General features: G+C 42.5%; 1 protein-coding gene across 3 annotated transcripts in view; it reads left to right on the top strand.

Moving 5' to 3' along the window:
* Positions 1–20,463, top strand: part of ETV6 (ETS variant transcription factor 6) — a 134,083-nt gene that overhangs the window by 103,653 nt on the left and 9,967 nt on the right. For all 3 annotated transcript variants that reach the window (XM_061476372.1, XM_061476370.1, XM_061476371.1), the window contains 2 exons: positions 461–595; positions 5,357–5,899. In XM_061476372.1, coding sequence (XP_061332356.1) covers positions 461–595; positions 5,357–5,899 — 678 coding nt within the window. The remainder of the gene's footprint in view (positions 1–460; positions 596–5,356; positions 5,900–20,463) is intronic.

The raw sequence follows: 20,463 nt of genomic DNA on the forward strand, positions 1-20,463 counted from the left end.
GTAAATTGCTCAGTAATTAACTAAAAGGACCATCTTTGCTCCCAGAAACTCACTGCATAAGTCATGGGCTCTAAGAATTCTGTGTCCTAAGGTGTCTGTCTAAAAAACTGAGGCTGTGAGGAGGTGGGACACTGAACTAACCACTGCTTGTAAAGGTTTGGAGCTCTGGGATGGGCAGTCATGTAGCCTGAAAAAGACTCTTCTTTGGGGTAATAAAAGCTGTGTCTTGTCATTCTCTCATTTTTCCACAGTCACACACAGAGGCATGATGTGCAGCTTTGCTTTTTTTTCCTTTCAGGGAAGAACCTTGCAAATCAGTGAAATGTAGGATTTTACTGCAAGCGTTTTGGGGTCTGAAAATAGCACCCAGGAGCCATGAATTCATGCATCAGATGGCTAAAAGAGTCTTCTCAGCAGTATGCAGGTTTTCATTTCCTTTTTCCTGCTGTTTGTCTTTCAGGTGATGTTTTGTATGAGCTCCTTCAGCATATCCTGAAGCAAAGGAAAGCTCGTATGCTCTTCACACCTTTCTTCCACCCTGGGAACTCAATCCATGCTCAGCCAGAGGTCATATTACACCAGAATCATGATGAAGGTAATTCTGTTTCATTCTTATGGGACCTGCCATTATAGAGGCGAGTAGGGTAAAGCTGTGCGGAATTACGTCATTTTCTTGTGCCAAAGTTACTTAAATAAAGTTACTGTCCTCCCTTTGTCTCCATAGCTTTAGAACAATCAACTGGTCTAGGAAGTCAGCCATCCATTCTCCATTTATCTTCTGTTGTTTTGTCTTGTTTCCAAAGCCTGCTTAAAAGCTATGCCAGATGCAGATTAAAAAAATCTGGCATAGAAAAGAAAGTTTTATTGACCTCATTGACTCATTTTTCCTCATTACCAATTAGGTAGACAAAGATGCCGGGACTTCTGGTACCCAGGAGATGCAACTAGATGTAATTGTTTGCAGAGCAAGGGAGAAAGAAGGTAGCCTCAGAGAGGAATGTCTAAATCAAAGTCACTTCAACTGACAATCTGTCATCACATCGTGCCAGAGTTCCTGCACTCAGCTTGTCATGTTGCGCAGCTTTTGAGCTGCTTGAGCAATTCATGTTTAGAGAAGGTTTTTTTTTCTGTAGGTTTTCTCTCATTTTTACTATCAGAATTACTTGCTTAGGTCATTAGTTAACCTTCTAGTAATGACCACACATACAATGGCTGTCAGAGGTGCTGAAGAAAAAACAGGTATGTTTGTGGAACTGCAGATTTAGGCTTCCTCTACTCATTATTGGTGCAGATCAAAATGCAAGTCTGCTTCCTTGAATGGAAACATTAAGGTTTTATTTTCTTTTAAAACATACATGCTAAAATAATTCTTAGTTTTCTCCAATAACAGAAAAAATAGTAAGCCTAAGCCTTTTAAAAGGTCCTTTCCATGAAAGCATGAGGGAGAATTCACTTTTTCAATTAAAAAACCCAAAACAAACCTCTAGAAAAAAAGTAGTGTTATTCCTTTTTCAAGTAAACAGGAGAATAGAAGTGAGTTAGGATATTGCCCTAGTCTCTGCTAACTGGAAGAAAGATGCACAGATCATTTGAAGATTCAACATAAGATTGCAAGAGAAGATTCAGAGATACTGTCAGACCTGGACAAGTTGCCCATGGCCAGCCTGACCAAACCAGAATCAAATGACACCAGCAAACCTTTGAGACTAAGCCAAGAGCAGAACAGCAGCAAGTGGGATAAGGATGCTCCAAAGTGTTTCCACACAGCTGTGTAAATATTTCAGATTGGAAGAGGGTGCTACAGTTCAGGATGAAGTTGAGTTGGCAGAGTTGTTCAAGAGACGGTTGCCTGGTGTATTAAGATAGGCACTTCCAGAGACCTTTACTAAAATCTCCATTTTTTGCTGAAGCTTGGCATTCACCCACAAATGCTTCCTCTTTAAATTTCAAACAGAAATGCTAGCTGCCCTCTCAGACACCCCTACATTAAAGATACAGAGCAACTTTCACTCTAGAGAGGATTTCACAGGGATGTTGAGTTGGCCTTTATGTGTGTCACGTAAAACCTAAGTCCTTTGCAGTTTAGTCCAACTTAAGTCAGAACACAGGATAATTAAGAAATTACTTTGATTTCTCCCGCACAGTGCTCTGGCTGTTGATAGTACCACTGATTTTGTTTAAAAAAACTCTGTCCTATTACTTAAAACTTTTCTTTATAATGACAAAAATCAGTTCTTGTTTTGCTGTGAGAGGAACTTCAAAACAAGCAGAAGAAACTACAGCTTCAATCAGAACATATCTATGCCAAGAATTTATAGGCAGGTGAATTTAGTTATTTTTGCATTTTGACGCTCCTTCTTTCTTCTTGTTTCACAGAGTCACTTGGGAGAAACTAGCACAATTAAGTTTACCATTTTCCATCAGCAGAATGCAGCTTAGTAAAAAAAGGAGAATGAATGTGAGAAGCAGAGCTTAACCCTGCTTAACTCACAAGTTGTAACACAGGTATCAATTGGCACAATTTTGAGTGGTTAAACTTCATAGGTGATGGATCTTTTTTAGAATCCCTCCTTACTCCAGTGATCTTTTCCATTTTCTTCTACTGGCTCTTTTGCCCATTTTCTAATAGACTTCAGATCCAGCTTCAAAATGCTTTCACTACAACCTAGTTAATCCAGAATCAGGTGAGACCAGCATTTGCATCTAGTAGCTTTTTACTAGCTTAAGCAAAGTGGGTTTGACTGTGAAATCAGTTAACAATGGTGCGGGGTATCTCCGAGATCCATTGGCATTGGCTTGAAATCTGTGCTGTGGGCATCAGCCTCTGTCCCTGTTAGAGGGATGAGCAATCGAGAGTGAATTACCTAATTCTCCAGTGGTCCTTCTGACACAGCACTGAGTCATTTGACGGGATGCCATACAGGAAGCTCGCACTGTCATTCCCTGCACTTCTTTTGTGGGTAAGGGAAGAGTGCTAATCTTTGCAATTGTCATGCCAGCAACTGCTCACTCTCAGAGTGAATGCAGCCCTACCCATCCCTATATGGGTAGGGTCAGATAGGTCAGCAGTTTTCCTGGGAGCTGAATTCCTTTTCTCAGCTTTCTCTTCAAGCAAAGAGTGTTGGTCACTCAGAATAAAGAGTCAGACTAATGAATGAATCTGTTTCTGTTGTGCTCAAATTGCAGTCATCAGATGTGCCAAGGAATGAATGTGATGAAGCTTTCATCCTGTTCAGGGTCATCTGCAGCAGTGGGACTGCTTGGAGCTGGGTTTTAATTGTTTTATGGTAAAAAGCAGTTTTGACCGTAAGGAGATTCTTTAGTTAAGTATTTAAAGAGAAGGACCTTGGAGGAAAGTGAACGCTAGTGTGTATCCATTTGTGGTTATTCCTCTTGCTGCTTTTAAAGAGTTCTTGGTCCCTACCTTCTCTCCTGTCTTGGTTCAGAATCACCGTGGTTTGGAAGCAGATAGGCCTGCTTCCATGTGGAGCTTCTCAGAGCCAGCTAATATTTACAGAGAGCTTGGTGGAAAGCACATCAAGGCATTCCTTTCTGTTTTCAGGATAGCTGCTCCCACCAGCCAAGGCACTTTAAGTAAGTAGGACAGCCAATACAATATTCTGGTCTATATTTACAGGCCAAGAATGATCACCGTGCATTTGAATGTACAGTGATGAGTGTGGATGGTCTGTAGAAGATAGGATACTGAGTAAGATTGTGGGGTTGGTTTTCTTTCTACTGTGGCAAAGAAAGGAGTCTTTAAGAAAAGACAGCCACAGAGGTATGTACAGTTGTGAATTAATTCCTCTTTGGAAACATTTGGGCTATCCCACATTAGGTGGCCACATTGTATTTAAAGCTGGTTGGGTTAAACCAAGAATAATATATAACTCTGGATTCTCATGTCCTCCACCTGTTTCACTGTGAGTACCTTAAATAGCTGTACAAATGCGTTTTTCTTGTCTGGGACCACAAGTGTGTGAGATGAGTATTCTGGAGCCATGTAGCTTCTGCCTAAAATCTCAGGGTTTTCTGTAAACTTTAGTACACTTGTATAGATGAACAGCCAGTTGAGTAGGCAAAAGGATTGGTGCCATGTCACTGCCTGGCTCTACATTTTCTCAGATCTAGAGTTTCTGGTCAGGCCTCCCCCTGGGTAAGTGCTGATCCTTCTGATGCCTGCCTGGGTTCTAGGGCAGTGGGAGCCCCCAGGTCTTCATCTCAACAGGGTCTTCAATGAGTATCACTGCTTTGACAAGAGAACGAGAGAATCTTTAAAGAGGATCAGAGCAAAAGGAGTGAACAAACAGGAGGCACAAATAGGCAGCTACTTGTTTGACATGTATGCAGCAGTTTCCTTCTCTTACCATCCAAGGCTTTCAATAAACAGCAGTGAAATTTGATCTTTGTTTTTCAGGTAAAAACCTGTTAGTCACTGCGCTCTGGTGGTGTTTTCCTCTTTGTCAGTAATTTCTCTAGTCAAAAGTGATGGCCTTAGCTAACTGAAAGTTTGCACTGTTTATGTCAGTTTGTGAGAGGATTGTTAGTATGTAAAGATGCTGACCTAGAACCGTGACTTATCTCCCCTGTACTGTTAAGGATCACAGCTGGGGAAGTACAGTCATGCAGAAGTGATTCTAGAAGTGACTCCTGGGACAATCCATCAGTAGACAGCACATACTAAGTAAAACAAGGTGAAAATATCCCTATTTGATGGTACATGCTCTTAATATCAAGACGGATAAAATTTAGCTAGTGTTTCACAAAGAGCTTCCTGTCAGTGGGCTTTTTGTAGATAACCCACTCCGTATTTCAAACTAAGATATTCTCCACCTTGATGAAAGCTTCTAACATCTCAAACTTAGTACCCAATGTTTTCCTGGAGACATTTTCCTTTTTTATCTCTGCCATCTACCTTACAGTGCTCATCATGGTACAATAACAGGAGCCACATGTAGAGACATGAATGGCAGGAGGTAAGTTTCAAAGCATTTGCACAGAAACACAGTACAGCTGAATCAGATCTTACTTTCTTTACGTATGTTCCAGTCAGCTACTCAAAATGGGATTTCTCTTAACACATTTCCCCAGGAACTACCTTTATGTGGTGGTGGAAGAAGATTGTTTTCATGGTACTGATCTCATTCTGTGTAGTAATAGCTATATCTGCATTTATATGGTGTTTTTCTGGGCCTCTGTAGGTCACACAAATAAAAACATTTCCAAGATGACAAGCAGTAAGTCAACAAGCAAACATTTCCAAGCAGTACCCAGTAAGTCCAGCTGGTAGTGTGACATTTAGATCCTACACCTTGATCACAATATAGCTGATCTGTAATTTTTTTTTTCTCCACAGATAGCTTTGTCCAGAGGCCCTCAAGACCATCCACAGAAACGGTCCACCACAACCCCCCAACCATTGAACTGTTGCATCGTTCTAGATCACCCATCACCAACAACCACCGTCCATCACCAGATCCCGATCAGCGGCCACTGAAGTCCCCTATGGACAGCACTATCCGTCGCCTTTCCCCAGCTGACAGGGTGCCGGGGATAAGGCATCAGCACGAGAACAGCCAGCAGGAGCCCTATCCTCTCTCAGTGTCCCCAATAGAAAACAACCACTGCCCGCCTCATTCCGAGGTGCTCCAGAAGCCCTCCAGCCCTCGCCAGGAGAACACCAGGGTCATCCAGCTGATGCCCAGCCCTATTATGCATCCTTTGATACTGAACCCCAGGCACTCCGATTTCAAACCACCAAGGTTGTCTGAGGATGGGCTTCACAGGGAGGTAAAGCCAATCAACTTGTCCCACCGAGAAGAGTTAGCTTATATGAACCACATCATGGTGTCTGTATCCCCTCCTGAGGACCATGCGATGCCAATTGGAAGAATAGCAGGTGAGTGACATTCTGTAGGCTACACCAAAGCTGACGCTTTTCATTCATACCTAACCATGCTGGGTATTAAGAGTTTGCCACTCTGTGACCTCAGGAGTTTACTGGCATTCTACAGGTTTCACCACATCTGTGGTTTAGACGGTTAAATATGATTAAGCCAGTTTTGTGGCAGGTAAGCAGAGGTGCAGAGTGACTTGCTTGTGACCACAGAACACGTAATTGGTATTGAAACATCTGTGTCCTGACACTGACTGTCTCTCTACCCACTAGCAAACCATTTCTTTCCCAAGATACCTATCTCCAAAACTTTGCCCTGCAAAGAGGTAGTTTTCCAAGAGTTGCATTCACATTGATGTCCAGTCTTACGGAAAGGAAAAAGTCCTCTGTTTGTGGCCTTTGAGATAATGCACCGTCAAGCCCACTGTTATGGAGATGGTGAGGCTCATACTGCCTCGGAGTCCTACTATGTGTCTTTCCTGTGCTTGTCACACTAGGATTATCCCCGTTTTAGAGAAACAAGGTTGCCTTTGTCCCCCACAAACCACAGGCATTGCCTCACTTTTGTTATCGTAAATAACTGACATCACAACAGCTGAATCAGGAAGCTGAGGTTACAGAAAGTGTTTTTTGTACTTGGAACTGTAAATAGGTAGGGAAAGGGGGGGAATGGGAATCCAGCCACTTCAGAAATAATGCTGAATGCTCCAGTAACCAGTGTCTTTGGAGAGATGTGAGTATGCACCACACCCAAAAACATTCCATGCATTTATGTCAGCAGCAAGCCAGTGTGATACCTAGCTGCTTTGGGGTATTACACATGTCCAGAGAGGTACTTTTTAAAACACCTTGTTCTTTTTTGTCCTTACATGCCTTAAATTTGTTACAGATGTGGTGCTGCCTTAGCTTTAATGAGGAAGACTTTTTATTTTCTTAAGACTTACCACTTTAAATCCAAAAGGTACATATCTCACCATCTAGTCGAACATCAAACACAGCAAGAGCTATGATCATTTCATATAATAGAGATAGGTAACAGAAATTAATCTTTTGATATTTTTGCCTGGCTGACATTTGTCTCTCTCCATTTGATTGTTATGCCCACACTATTCTCAGCAAGCTAAGAAATGTACTTAATGTTATGGCAGAGAAGATACACTACTGGTTGCATCACTGCAGATTTCCTTTCCATAAAGTACTACTGGAAGAGCAGTGGGTTGTTAATTTTTATTTTTCAGAAGGAAATGTTCTCTAAGAATGGACCCCTGGCTGAAAAGAATATAAGAAAAAATATGAGGAGTTGTTGGTGGTGTAGTTTTCAATTTAAATTCAGGAGTTTTTTATATAATTGGGAATCTCTTGGTTTCTACATGCTGTGCACTGGGTCCAGTGACACAAGCCCTGTAACTAGTACTCCCATGTCCTTTCCATCCCTGTGTTGCTTGCAGGGCAGCAGAGCCAAAGACCTTGGATAGTCAGGCCTAACACGGTTGCTTGGCAAATGTGTGTAGCAGTTTAAAGTGTTATACAGCTGTATTTGCATGCTTAGCTGCTTTCATTTGCAGTCTTGTGGGTTAGCTTAAACCCACCAGCATGGGTGGCATGTCTTAAAGAGCTGGTTAAGTATTTCATGCTAAAAAGACCTGAGGTGTATTCAAGCATTCAGTTCAGATGAGGCCAAGGGTTGGGTGATTACATAGCTGGTGGTTGCTAACATCTTAGATTTCTGCTGATAAATTTGCCAGTGCCTCATGTCCTTTAATTGCAAATGCCAGCAAACCTCACTTGCTGTACAGGCACAAGGTAGTGCTATTCAGGTTGGGTTGTAATGGCTCCTGAACTGTAGCTAGACTGTATGAGGAGCTCACAGGCAATTTAAAGGTGACAAAACCCAGATTACAGTGTAGACAGCCCGTGTTTCTTGCCTTCAATTTAGAGCTCTTGCCATTACATAATTTCTTTTTAAGGGCATTTGTGGTTTATGTTAGCATAATCTATTTTCCACCCGAGTGTCCTTACCTTCACTGACACTGCTGTAGTTAACGTGGAGGCTTTTGACCAACCTGGCTTGCCACTTTGATTTGAGGGAGATGAGACCATGAACACTGTAACACTTGGATTCTAAAAGATGTATTGTTATAAAGAGCCTTTTAAAAAGTTACTGGCATTATTTCCATTTTATGGATGAGGAAGACTAATGGGTTGGGTAAAGAAAAGGTTTACCAATAGTCCAGTGCCAGAGCCAAGTACTTATATGTTTATATGTAAGTATATATATGTATTGGTGAGAGGAGAGCCTTTACTTTCTACTGGCTTAGCTATTTGAATGCAGGTGGTTTTCATGGGTAATAGTGATGAGGGAAGCCCCATGGGCTGCTGGCTAAAACATTGGGCTGAGCTCCAAAATACATTCTATTCCCAGCTCAGATATTTTAAATTGTAAAAGGAATTCTTCCTAGACTTAGGATACCTCACAGCCTCATAAACCTGTTTACTTGTAGACAGAGTCTGTTTTTAAATGCAGCATGCAATTACTTGGTGCTGAGAAAGAAAACAATGTTTTCACTTCCTACTATCCACAAAGACAGTGTTTTCAGGTCAATCAATAAGGCTCTGGGCTTCCTGTCAGGCAAAATAATGACCTCTGCTCACCGTTGACAAATCTTTCCTACCTTTTTATGTAATATAGTTTCTCAAAATATTAATTTTGCTGGTAAAGCACTTTCCCTTTTACAGCATAGAATTTGAAGTTGAAGGTCTTATTCTCTTTTTCTCTAAGGCCATTTTACACTTTTCTAGCAAGCAGAGGCATAAAGTATCTTTATGTTACTCATTAAGGTCCGATATATTATTTATCAGTGACTAGAGTAGATTTTTAAAATTACATTTAGCTATCTTCTTAACACAATATGCACGAGTCTTTTCTATAACATTGTCAGAACCAGAGGTCATTGTGTTGGAATGATCCAAAGGCAGACTTGCATCCCCTGTAAGTATGCTGGGCAAGGGTTAAGCTAACTAACTCAGGCATCAATAGTCATCTAGCTATGCCACCTCTTCAAAATATTAACAGTGTGTCAGAAGGGGAGTTTAGCAGGGCAGTGTAATGGACAGTTTTCCCCACTGAAACTGGTTATTCAAAGCAGCAACAGTGTTGGTAGTGAGCTCCTAACTTGAACTCTAGCAAGCAGGCAGCCTGTCTGGCTTACTTTTATCTCTCTAGTCCATCTTGGTTCCCCCCAAAGAGTCTCCAAGGATTTCACCCTGTGGGAAAATGAAAACTATTTTTTTTTCCCTGTTTTTTTTTTTAACGCGGTTGCAGTTTCAGTCAAGACAGGGGCCTGAAATCAGCTCTTCTGCAGAATGGCAATTGAACTGCTAATGCACCTCTGACTGGGAGGGTTTTGTTATCAAACATGTTAGGACTTTGATATCTCATAAAAGGTACTTCCCCAAGGTACAAGGACAGGCAGGGGTTGTTGTGTTGGCAGGTGTTCCTAGCGTGTCATGACTGAGGCATGCACTGCAACGCTGGTGGAACCACAACCACCAGAAACCCTCACTGCGGCCATCCTGAAGTTCTGCTCCCATAGCTTTCCTTGGGAGCTCTGCTGTTGACTTCAACCAGGACAGTTTTTCACAACCAAATTTTATTTAGGTGTCAAAAATGTCCTTTTTCTTTCAAATATCTATGTTCACCTCCACCTCCCAGGATAAGCATGCAGGAAATCATCCAAATTAATATAATGGCATGCTAGTATTTACCTCACTTTCGATTCAGTCGATTAAAACTCACTTATACAATTCTGGATGTTCCTTGTGAGGGGAAATGCATCACTGAGCAGGTTCCTGGGATTTCCGGCTTGCTTAGTCATTTTCTGTGCTAGCTCTCTGGGACTGAAAGACTTGTTCACCAATCCACAGCAAATGCTGGTACTGTAACTTTGGGATATAGAGACAACTACCTCTTTCCTCAAGCATTGCCCAGTGCAGATACTAACCAAATGATTTTATGAGTGTGAAAGGCAGAATGCCCTAGAGCAGTGGTACGTGCAGGTGGACTCCCCTCAAGGGCTCCCTGTCCTGTTGGAATTGAGAACCAATAAAACCCGCTAAGTTCCAGGTTCACCGTGTGTGTCTGAGGCAGACCTATGCCATTCGTACAAGCAGCTTAGGAGGATGAGCACTGCTATTCCTCTGCAGAGCCCCACCCTGCCTGCTGCTTTTGGTTCTGCTCTGCATTTGTGGAGAGGGTAGTGTAAAGTAGTGTAAAGGCAGGCCTGTTGTTGTCTCTTGGTGTGCTGTTCTTATCAACTGGGTTACCTTAGCAACTGGGCTGTATCTGACTTTATGAGCTACTAGATTTGTTTCTTCCCCTTCAGAAGTCAAAGGAAAAGCCAGGTAGTGTTTAAACTAGTCAGAGGCACACTGTCTACCACTGTATTGGTTTGGCCCATAAAACTATTGACTGCTGTTGGAATGAGGACAAGCAAGATTCTTACCCTGCCAAAGTCGTGAAAGAGATCTACATCCAGCTTTGCTTCTGACTTGCCTCAGCCTTCCTGTGCCACGCATCCAGAGAGTACAGGGGCGTAGCATGAGCACCACATATTTGTAGTAAGACATGTATAAGCAACTTCTCAATAAAAACAGTCTGATGGCCGAAACTGAAAATGCAGGTCCCCTGGTAAGAGTGCATCAGCTATGAATGACTCACATTCTACTAAAATCTACAAACCAGCACTTACGATGGGCGTAGGCAATGTGCTAGCTCTGAGCATGGGGAAATCTTCCACCCCAGAGCTCTGTTAAGGATGGTAGTTTGGTTCCTTTGTGTGGGGAGGGAGGCTGGAGGGGAAGCAGAATCAAGGATTCTCCTCCCTCTTGAAGAACTTAATCACTTCTCATAAGCTTGTGTGGGAAGGGAAAAGACAGAAGGGGTTATTTGAGTGAATATTTCCACCAAAAAAAGCGCAAATCAACTGATGTGGCTTTTTTTTTTTCACTTTGGACTTGAGCTGGAAAGCTTCTTTTAGAGGAGGTTAAGAAAAATGAACTCAGCTGATTGAGGAGTTAGATTTGTAACAGTAGACATTTAGAGCTTAAACATCACAAGGCACCAAACCCACGGCACCTTGGTCAGCAGTTTCTCCTCAACTTACCCACTAGGACCAGAGCCCCAGTGCCCACATTTGCTCCAGATATGTTGATGTGACATTTATGGCTGTGTCAAGTTGTAGGATGGTTATTTTTTGTTAACTGACATACCAGAAAAATCCTTCATGCAGATGCAGTTACACCACAGTAGTTTGTTTTCCTTTCTGTACAAAATAGCTGTACAGGCACAGTTACAATGCAATTACATATGTTGGGAGGTAGAGAAGGTGAGTGGGAAAGAAGACAAAATCCAGTTATACTGTATTGTAAAGGGGGTTAAAACCAACAGCTAAGCACAACTCAAAAGTTTTGCAGCAGCTGTTAGCTGTTAACCCTCACAGAAGGGCTGGGGAGAAAACATGGGAAAGATTGTACCAGGTACTACTGAATGGCATTTAAAGAATAATATAACCATCAGGCACAGTCATATTGACTATTCACAACTGATACCTTATGATAAGGTCACACATCTAGTGGATGAAGGGAAGGTGGTGCCTGAGTTATTCCAGATTTTAGTTAGGCTTTTGATACTGTCCCTCACAACATCCTTTTGGACAAGTTGTCTGCCTGGTCAGCAGCAGTATTCCTCAGGCCTCTTCAGGGGCCAGTCATGTTCAATATATTTATCAATGACTGGATGCAGGTGTAGAATGCACCATTAGCAGGTTTGCTGATAACACAAAACTGGGAGGTGCTATTGACTCTCTTGAGGGAGAGGAGCCTTTACAGAGGAATCTTGATAGATCGAAGCATTAGACTGTGATTACTGGGATGAAATTCAACAGATTGAAATTGTCAGATCCTGGGCCTAGAATGGAGTAATGATGAACACAAGTATACACTGGGAGAGGAGTGGCTGGGGAGCAGCCCTGCAGAAAGAGGTCTGGGAGTGCTGGTCAACAGTAGGCTCAATAGGAATCAGCAGGGTACCCTGACAGCCAAGAGGGCAAATCACATCCTGGGGTACATCAAACACAGCATCACCAGCTGGTCAAAAAGAGGTGATTATCCTGCTGTATTCAACATTGGTGTGGCCTCACCTTGAGTGCTGGGTGGAGTTCTGGGCCCCTGAAGGTCCTTGAACTTGTCTAGAGGAGGGCAACAAAGCTGGTGAAAAGCTGGAAGGAATGTCCTACTAGGAGTGGCTAAGGATTTTGGGTTTGTCTAGTTTGGAGAAAAAGAGATGCCTTGAGCGCTCATGGCTCTCTATAGCTGCCTGTGGAGGGAATGTGAAGAGAGAGGTGCAGAGCTCTTCCCCCGGTAGCCAGTGGCACAATGTGCAGGAATGGTTCAAAGCTGTGCAAGAGGAAGTTTAGACTGGATGTTAGGAAGCATGTCTTTACAGAGAGGGTTGTCAGAGGCTTCGTAGCTAGACAGTTGATGCCCCATGCCTGTCAGCATTTAAGAGGAATTGGAACACTGCCCTTAATAACATGCTTTAATGTGATCAGCCCTGAATCACTCAGGCAGTTGTACTATATGTACTGTATGATCATTGTAGATCCTTTCCAATTGAAATAGTCTATCTAATTCTGTTCTATTCTAGGGGATGCAGCTTCTTGTTCTACTTAATATTTAGTGTTAAAAATACAGTATTATCTATCGGCTCTATTGTGCTGCATTCCCCACCACAAAGAGTTTACTGTCCAACAGACAAGGTAAATATAAAGAAAGGAACAGCATGCAAAGGTTAAAGGTGTTGCTGGTGAGAGAGCTATACTGCACAGAAAAAGAAGTCATGCCATACATTGTATCAGTAGCTGCCATCTGACCAGTCCCTCACTCAGAATCATAGGTTATATTTACTTCTAGATACTAGTGACTAGTAATGCCCTGTGTTATGCTATAATACCTCACACTTGCAGGTTCCAATTTAAAAAAAAAAAAAATGTATTAGCCAATTTAAAATTGGAACAACCAATACCCTGCACTACTGGTCAGTCTGGTATCTCCCTGTTTTTTTCCTTCACTAAACGCCTCATCATGACAGCAACCCAAGCTACCTGTAAACTTAATGAGGCTGGGTACATAATGTATACTGAGCTATCTGCTGCTGGTTTTGTCTGTTGCAGTATTTAAAGCTTGTTGTAATGTCTCTGTGATACAGACGCTTCTGTTTTGACCCGCATTTTTCAGGTCAAAATTTTTCGTGGTGGTGGTTGTGAGTTGTCTATGTGTGTAAGGCAGTAAGCACTAAAGGTTTTAGTGGTAAAGGCTTGAGTCTAATTCCCTCATATAGTCATTTAGTGGTTGGTAAGTGACTTTATTCCAGGATGACAAGACTGCTTTGTAAGTAGAAGCCATCTTCTACCAGTCACTTAGGTGGACAGGAATGTCCACACAGACCTGCTGTGGCACTTGATACTTGGAAAAGCCTACACCAGTCAGGTTCCCTGTGTGCATCAGCCCTTACTATCAAGGGCTTACTACTCAAACTTACTATCCATCCCATAGTGTGCATCACTGTTTCATTCCTTACTTTTCCCCCTTCCAAAGTGGCATCATGAGTTTCACTGCAGTGAATTCTTACCTAAACTGAAAATGATTGCTGTATCCTCCTTTGCAGAGGACCAGTGCTGACAAACCAAGCCATAGCAACTTAGCTTTTGCCATATGCTTCACGGTTTTTTAGGACAGCATTGCTAGTACCATAGGAGCCTACCTCTATGTATTCCTGAGACTGCTACGACCTTCTTCACCACTGTCATAAGGCACATTCCCAGCAGGGTTTGACAACATTGTAGTGACTGGTGGGCTTCTGAGAAGCACAGACTTTGGGGTCAAATGTGACCAGACAATCTCAGTAGCTGAACAGTTACAAGTTACAGCCGGGCAAACTACAGGCTACAGAAACCAGAACAGTGGTTCACTTTAGCCTCACAACTTTAGTAAATTGTAATTGGTGGGGGTTCAGCGCCTGCTTTCCAGGCAGCTTGCCCTCCTTGCCATAGCTCATACAGACAGATTGGAGCCTTGAAAGGGCCTGAGACTCTCAGTGTAAGCATGGCCTGTCGTTTCCATTTGGATATGACAACGATAATGTCACCGGGCTTGTTTAATTGCTTGCCCTTGCAGTCATGTGCACTTTTACATTTGCACTATATGTCACTTCTATTTCAAGCCCCTTGTGGAAAGCCAGACTACTATAAAGAGACTGAAGTATAGATGAGAGTCAAACTCAGAGTTCATAGGAGAAGTTTTCATTATAACCTTGAGAGTCATCTTAACATGGCATTAACAATTAATTTCAGCATGAAAGTGCTCTTTCCCTGCCAATTTAACTAATGACACTCAAGCACTAGCTGAATAGCAATAGCTTGGAGATGTGGTTGTAGATTTTCTGTGAAGTGTCTCGCTTTACAGGTGCCTTCATTCTTATTGCACAGTTACAGGAGCAGAAATTGCAGTCAGGGCTTGTTCAGGTCCATTCAGAAGCCTGGACTAACCACAGGAAAGCTCACTCATTTAGATTTCATCCTTATTACTGCAGCATCTATATGCCATGACCAGACAGATGGGTAAGTGGGCTCAGAGTACCTCAGTCTCCGTTGGGGTTAAACACTTGGGGGACGTTAAGCACTTTTTCAAGAAGCTTGACTTCTAATGAAACCATGTCACTCATTTTCCCTGTATATTGCACACTTTCTTCAGGCTAGAGTTGTGCAGGTAATGAGATTTTCTTCTACAAAGCAAACTTGCATCACTTTGAACCCTCTTAGTTAGACCAGGAAAATACACCGTAGTGTTGACACTGCACTCTTCAGAGACAGGCCTATTTAATACTTTAATACTAGCCAGTTAGAAGTAGCATACAAAAGTTTGCATCTGTTTATGTTAATTCAAATGCACACCTTTAAAGTGGTAAGACTACAGTTTTCCATCTGTGTTGTGTCACAAGATACTGGAGATTCTTACATTGTGAGGTCAAAAATTATTACTCCTGTTGGGAATGCCTTTGGTGTATTTAAGTCAGTTCTGCTTTTTGCACTTCTCTGAAGTACAATTCAAAAGATAAAGCTTCATCTTTAATTCTTAAATTCCCATCATTGAAGTGTTTGGCTAGTGTAACAATGTTAGAGTGGTTGTGGGGTGTTTGTAGGATGTGCATGGGAACAGGCAGAGGTCGAATTACTTTCCCTTTTCCTAGTCATTGTCCTTCATGGGCAGTAAAGGTGAGGAAAAGCCACAGGAGGATCAGATGGAGGTATTAGCAAAATAAATGGAAGAGTGCTTTCTAGCACTGTAGTGGAGCAGCAAAAGAACACCACTTGAAACTAATGCTGGAAATTCCTGTCTCTTTGGTGGGGATGAAGGGATGGCGCAGGAAAATGGGACAGGATGGGGGGGAAGGAAAGGACATTTTAAGACAACAGACTTCAGCTTTCATCTATCAGACTGTCCCTGACCTGTCCATTACGTATTCTTTGTGATTTGAGTGCTCTTCTCTACAAGCACATGAGGGATATGAACCTTTTGGATCATTCTTCCCCATACAAGCTTTTTTTATTGCAAAAGACAGAGCTTGCCCTCATCTTGCTGTGTTACTTTTCCAGCCTCTCAGCACAACTGTTCGCAGCACAACAGTCTTGGGTTTCTGCTGTCCTTCTGCCTGATCTCCCACTCGGCACTTGGGTACAAGACAGAAGCAACATGCAACTGTTGTAGTGTGTGATCTGGCAACCTCTTTCCTCAGCCCCAGCTTGAATTTACAGAGCTGAGCAAACAGTTGTCTGTCAAGAGATTTTCCCACAAGAAACATTGGCTTTACTGCACCAGTTTACCATCCTGTTTCCAACTGCAGCCAACATTCACAGAAAGAAAACTTCTTCCTCAGTAATCTGGACTTGGATTACCATATAGGCATGAGCAAGACTGTTCCATCTCAGCATCAATGCTCCCTCAGTCCTCAGAGCCTTTTAACCCCTTAATCATGAGACTTGGTTACTTTTTTCCTGTAGTTTTGTCTGCTAAAATAAGTATGTCATAGAAGTAGATAGATACTGAGGTTGGATTTGTGTCTCAACACAGCAGTAATCCTACTGTAGCGCATCTTTCTCAGTGTGCTGTCTGTTGGTTTCCCAATGTGTTCATTTTTTGCCATGGAATAGGTTTTCAGCAAGAATACAGGAGCTGATTTGCTAAGGTCCAGCCATATGTCTTTCCTCTCCTTTGCACCAGTTTTATTTTTCCTCCCTCTCCATTGATGTGATGGGAGCAAGTGAACTGAATAGTCCTCACTGTACTGCTGAACACATTACAGCCAGTCTGCTGAACTTCGTGCATCAGTTGGAAAGCCCAAAGGTCCATCTGGCTTTCCAGAAGGCTCTGCCTGTTGCACAGCTAGGATATGGTTAAAATGCAGTTAGAGCTCATCTCCACAGCAAGCCTAAACCAAGTCAGGAGTTCTCTCCCGGTCTTTTATATTTCCTATACAGCAGCCTTTGTGATTTCTTGGTTCTGGCTACAGTGTAAACAAATCCAGGTAAGTACTGTGTCTTCTCAGAGACTTACTGACCTTCTCCAGCAAGAGGGATGATCACAGGCAGTAGGCTGAGCAGGACCTCCTGTGTCTCTTTTCCCTCTTTTCCTCCCGTCCTCACCTGGTTTGCTGGAGGAGTCTGCCACCTTCTTTTTGCTGGCTTTAGCATTGACTAGGTCTTTCTGCATGCACGTTCAGCTCTCAGACAGCAGAAAGACAGATGGTATTTTTTGCAGGGTTTATTTTCTTCTGCTGAGTGATTTAAGTCAGCTCATGGAGAAATCTTAACAGCAAAGCCACCACAAGGTAAGCAGCAGGAGGAAAGGAAGATAAGATGAAAGGGAGATCAGGACCTTCTTCTCACAGCAGCTATGGCCAGCTCAATTTCAGCAGTTCATCATTTTAATACCATGAGCATCACCACGTTAGCTATCTTAACCACACTTACGGTGTGCTTACAAATCCAGAGTACCAGAGAACTTCTAGAGAAGTAGTGTTCATTAGTCTCTGTTGTAAACAGCCATTGTTCTTCACTGTGAACAAATGCAACTGAAGCACAAATCACCTTGTAAAATAAATGGGCTTGAGTTTGGGAGAACTCTTCAGCTGGTAGAAATCATAGAACCATTGAAGTCAGATGATATCACAGTAGAGAAATTTTAGGTTAACCTACTCAGCAAGGGGTGAGGCCTCAGCTGGTGTCAGAGGGAGTATGACAACATTGCTTCGGCATGATCTTTTCCTCTGTGAAGCCGTATTACTTTCTAAGTCAGTCCTCAACGAGACCGAACCTATTTCACATAATGATCTTCAGTGCAAGATGCGGGTGGGTCTCGCGAAACGTTTCTGTGGTTAAGAGAGGATTTTGGTAGCTGATACATGAGCAGGGCCAGCTCTGATTCTGCCCCATGGGCCTCTCCTATACAACAGGGGTCTCAGATGCAGTGTGTGTTTCAGGAAATGTTGGTGTGCATGGGGATGTTATACTCTGAACAAAAGAGGTTTTTACATGTGTATGCCTATGCATGTGTAAACATTATTTAGTCTAAGGGAGCACACATGTAAGACCTCTCACTACTGCAGCATCGAAACAGTCTTAAGCAAATGACATTAGAGAAGTCATTCGTAATGGCTGGACAAGTGTCAAAATACTAGGAACCTAAAATCTATATTGTTTATAGATCATTCTGAGATGGTATTTCAGTTCTAAGGGAGATATGCATTACTATCATATAGCCATTAGGAAGTGTTTATATGCCAGTCTTCTTTAGATGTATATTCAGAAGACTATGTCTATAAAGGATATATGAAATCAAGAGTCTATAATACATTCTTCTGCTCCCACAGTGTCTATTTGACTATCACAAGGGGGTTTTAATGGCAACATTACAGTTTCCCCTTTTTTTTGTAACATTATTGAAGCAGTGCTGTAAGTGTGGGCAGAAAACAGAGGTTTTCAGCCAGAGAAGAGAAACTGAGTTTTACTATGCCAAGGAGAAGTGGCTGAGACTTGGGTGATTCTGCCTTGTGAAGGGACAGCTTAAATCTAGAGTGAGGAGGCAAGCTTGCTGCTGTTAGGGAGGAGAGATTTCTTCCTACTTCTCAGACCCCAGCCACTCTGTCTCCTCTCCCTCATCCTCTCCAGAGACGTGCAGCTGCCTGTTTTTCTTGTGCCTGGTGTCAACCCTAGCAGCTAAGCAGCAGCCAGGGGACTGAGTGAGGAGGCAGCTCCCAAGGCTTTACTTTAGGTCTGACAACATCAAGACTGTACAATACATGGCTGTTATTAGCAGGAGTGTGCAACTGCTGCCTCATGCACATGTAGGGCAGTGTTTATGGGGGACATCTTGAAAGCCAGCTGAGTACTCTACACTTTATCACTACCTTGTGCATAACTACAAAAATCTCCCTAGGAGCAGCAGTTGCAGCCAGAAGGTTGTAGGCATGCCTCTCCATTTGAAGGGACAGTTTGCTCTAATTCCCAGCTAATGATGTAGTTTAGTCTTGCCCAGTAATACAGTTGTGAAAATGGTGGCACATGGAAATGCCAGCTTTTAGGACTCCTGCCCCATTCGTGGGTGCTGTTCAGGGTGCTGTTCACTACCCTCCCAGTTTGGCTAGGTTGTTTGATACCACATCACCTTAAACCCTCTCAGTCCCAGCTCTGCACAGCTAAATCCCTTCACCATCAGATTGTACAAAGTTCAATCATCTAAGTTCACTTTCCTGTAAAAAAGTACATGTGTGTGTTAGGGGGAAGTGATGCCTCCGTGTGTTAAAGAGACAGACTTGCTTTCTAAGTAAGCTTATTTTAGCCAAAAGGCAGGAAATCGCTGCACACCCAAACAATTTAGGTACCAGCCCTGACTCAGCTCCCCTATTGAATCTCAGACTTCTAAACTTACTTGGCCTTAGCAATATCCACGTGCTTTCTTGCCATTGCTCACTAGCAGACACACTCCCTGTGGAGTGTTTCCCCATGTGACTGTTCCTTTGGAGGCCGCCTGACAGCCAAGGAAGTGATTGAGTTTTCATGGAGTCATTCACACCACCCGGACTTTCCTCACAAAAGTGATTTGCACCTAGAAAACAACCATCCACATGCAAGTCCGTGCTCCATTTCTCCATCATTCCTGAAAATGTATGCAACACTTTTGACCTTCCTGGAGGATGCAACTTTCTGTATTGTCTTCACCAACCTTCTGTAGAATTGCCTCTTTCCTCAGTGGAGAAGCTCCTTTTAATAGCATTTTCTAGCATTGCCTCTTCTTGGGTTTTCATCAACTTCATTGTATTGCAGTCTGCTCCAAATGGGCTCTACCCCACATTCATTACAGTTGCAAAGAGTTACCAGCAGTCTTTGACCTGTAGTCTCTATTGTCCTATTAAAGATGATCTCTACTAGGCTAATAACGATGGATTATTTGGTTGCTCCCACTCTTTCAGCCATCAAGACCCCTCCAGAACCTTATGGGTCTATACCTTGCAATCTCTGGAGAAAGATACCCAGGATGTAAATCATTTGTTGTTAAAAAAACAAACCAAACCAAAACCAAACACCTGAGTGCCTATACTCAAATTCCTAAAAGTCTCCCATGCAAAACTTGAAAGAAGTCAAACTGATTTAGGTACTCTGCAAACAGAACTCATATATTTAACTAAATTGTGCTGCCAAGCATCAGCTGGTCCATGATGACTGACAGTGTGCACCCTCATAGCTCCCAGCAGAGATGAGAAGAAAGTCAGTGAGCCTAAATCTTTTCCACTGGTGTTTAAAGCTGTTGCTTTTTATTTCCTATTTGCAGTGGCTTGAGACATGTTACCACTATTGCATTGAAGCATTCCAGCTCTTTAAATTATTGCAACTCAGTCGTGTATCTAAATTTGCTGCTAGAGAGCTGTAGCTTTTGAAGACAGGTTTGTAAGTGGTTGTAGAGCCAAGCAGAATTTTCCAGAATTTTCAGTTTTCTTGCTGAAGCAAACAGAGTTGTGAGATACTTGGTGGTTGGGTATTTTTGCAAATACCACCAGCCTACTAAATACCTCTGCAAGTCTGAGCAGCTCAGTCAGTTTAGAATATGGGATGGAGCCCTTGATCACTTAGGACTTTTCTTGTGAAGATCTCAAGATGCAGATCTGAGTTCTTCTCCTTTGAGGAATATTTATATTCAAGTTTAGCCTGAATCCATTCTAAAAATTAAGTGAACAACAGAAAACAAATCTGCACTTGAATCCTACCTGTTCTTAGAGTCTGAAGCTCTGTTGTTAGTCCAGTAATTTGCCACCCAGATATCTTGGGGTGAATCTTTTGTGCTTTCTTGTTTTTGTGAAGGAGAAGGGTGCAGTGTGTGTGAGTGTATGTGTGTGTGTGTAGTAATGATAGGTAATGGAACGTAACGAAAGCCATTAGGTTCAACTAGAAGTTACTTGC

The sequence above is a fragment of the Pezoporus flaviventris genome, unplaced genomic scaffold (assembly GCF_033815535.1).
Source record: "Pezoporus flaviventris isolate CSIRO_AGI_PZ_B2104156 unplaced genomic scaffold, CSIRO_AGI_Pfla_v1 ptg000096l, whole genome shotgun sequence".
Classification (NCBI taxonomy): domain Eukaryota; kingdom Metazoa; phylum Chordata; class Aves; order Psittaciformes; family Psittacidae; genus Pezoporus; species Pezoporus flaviventris.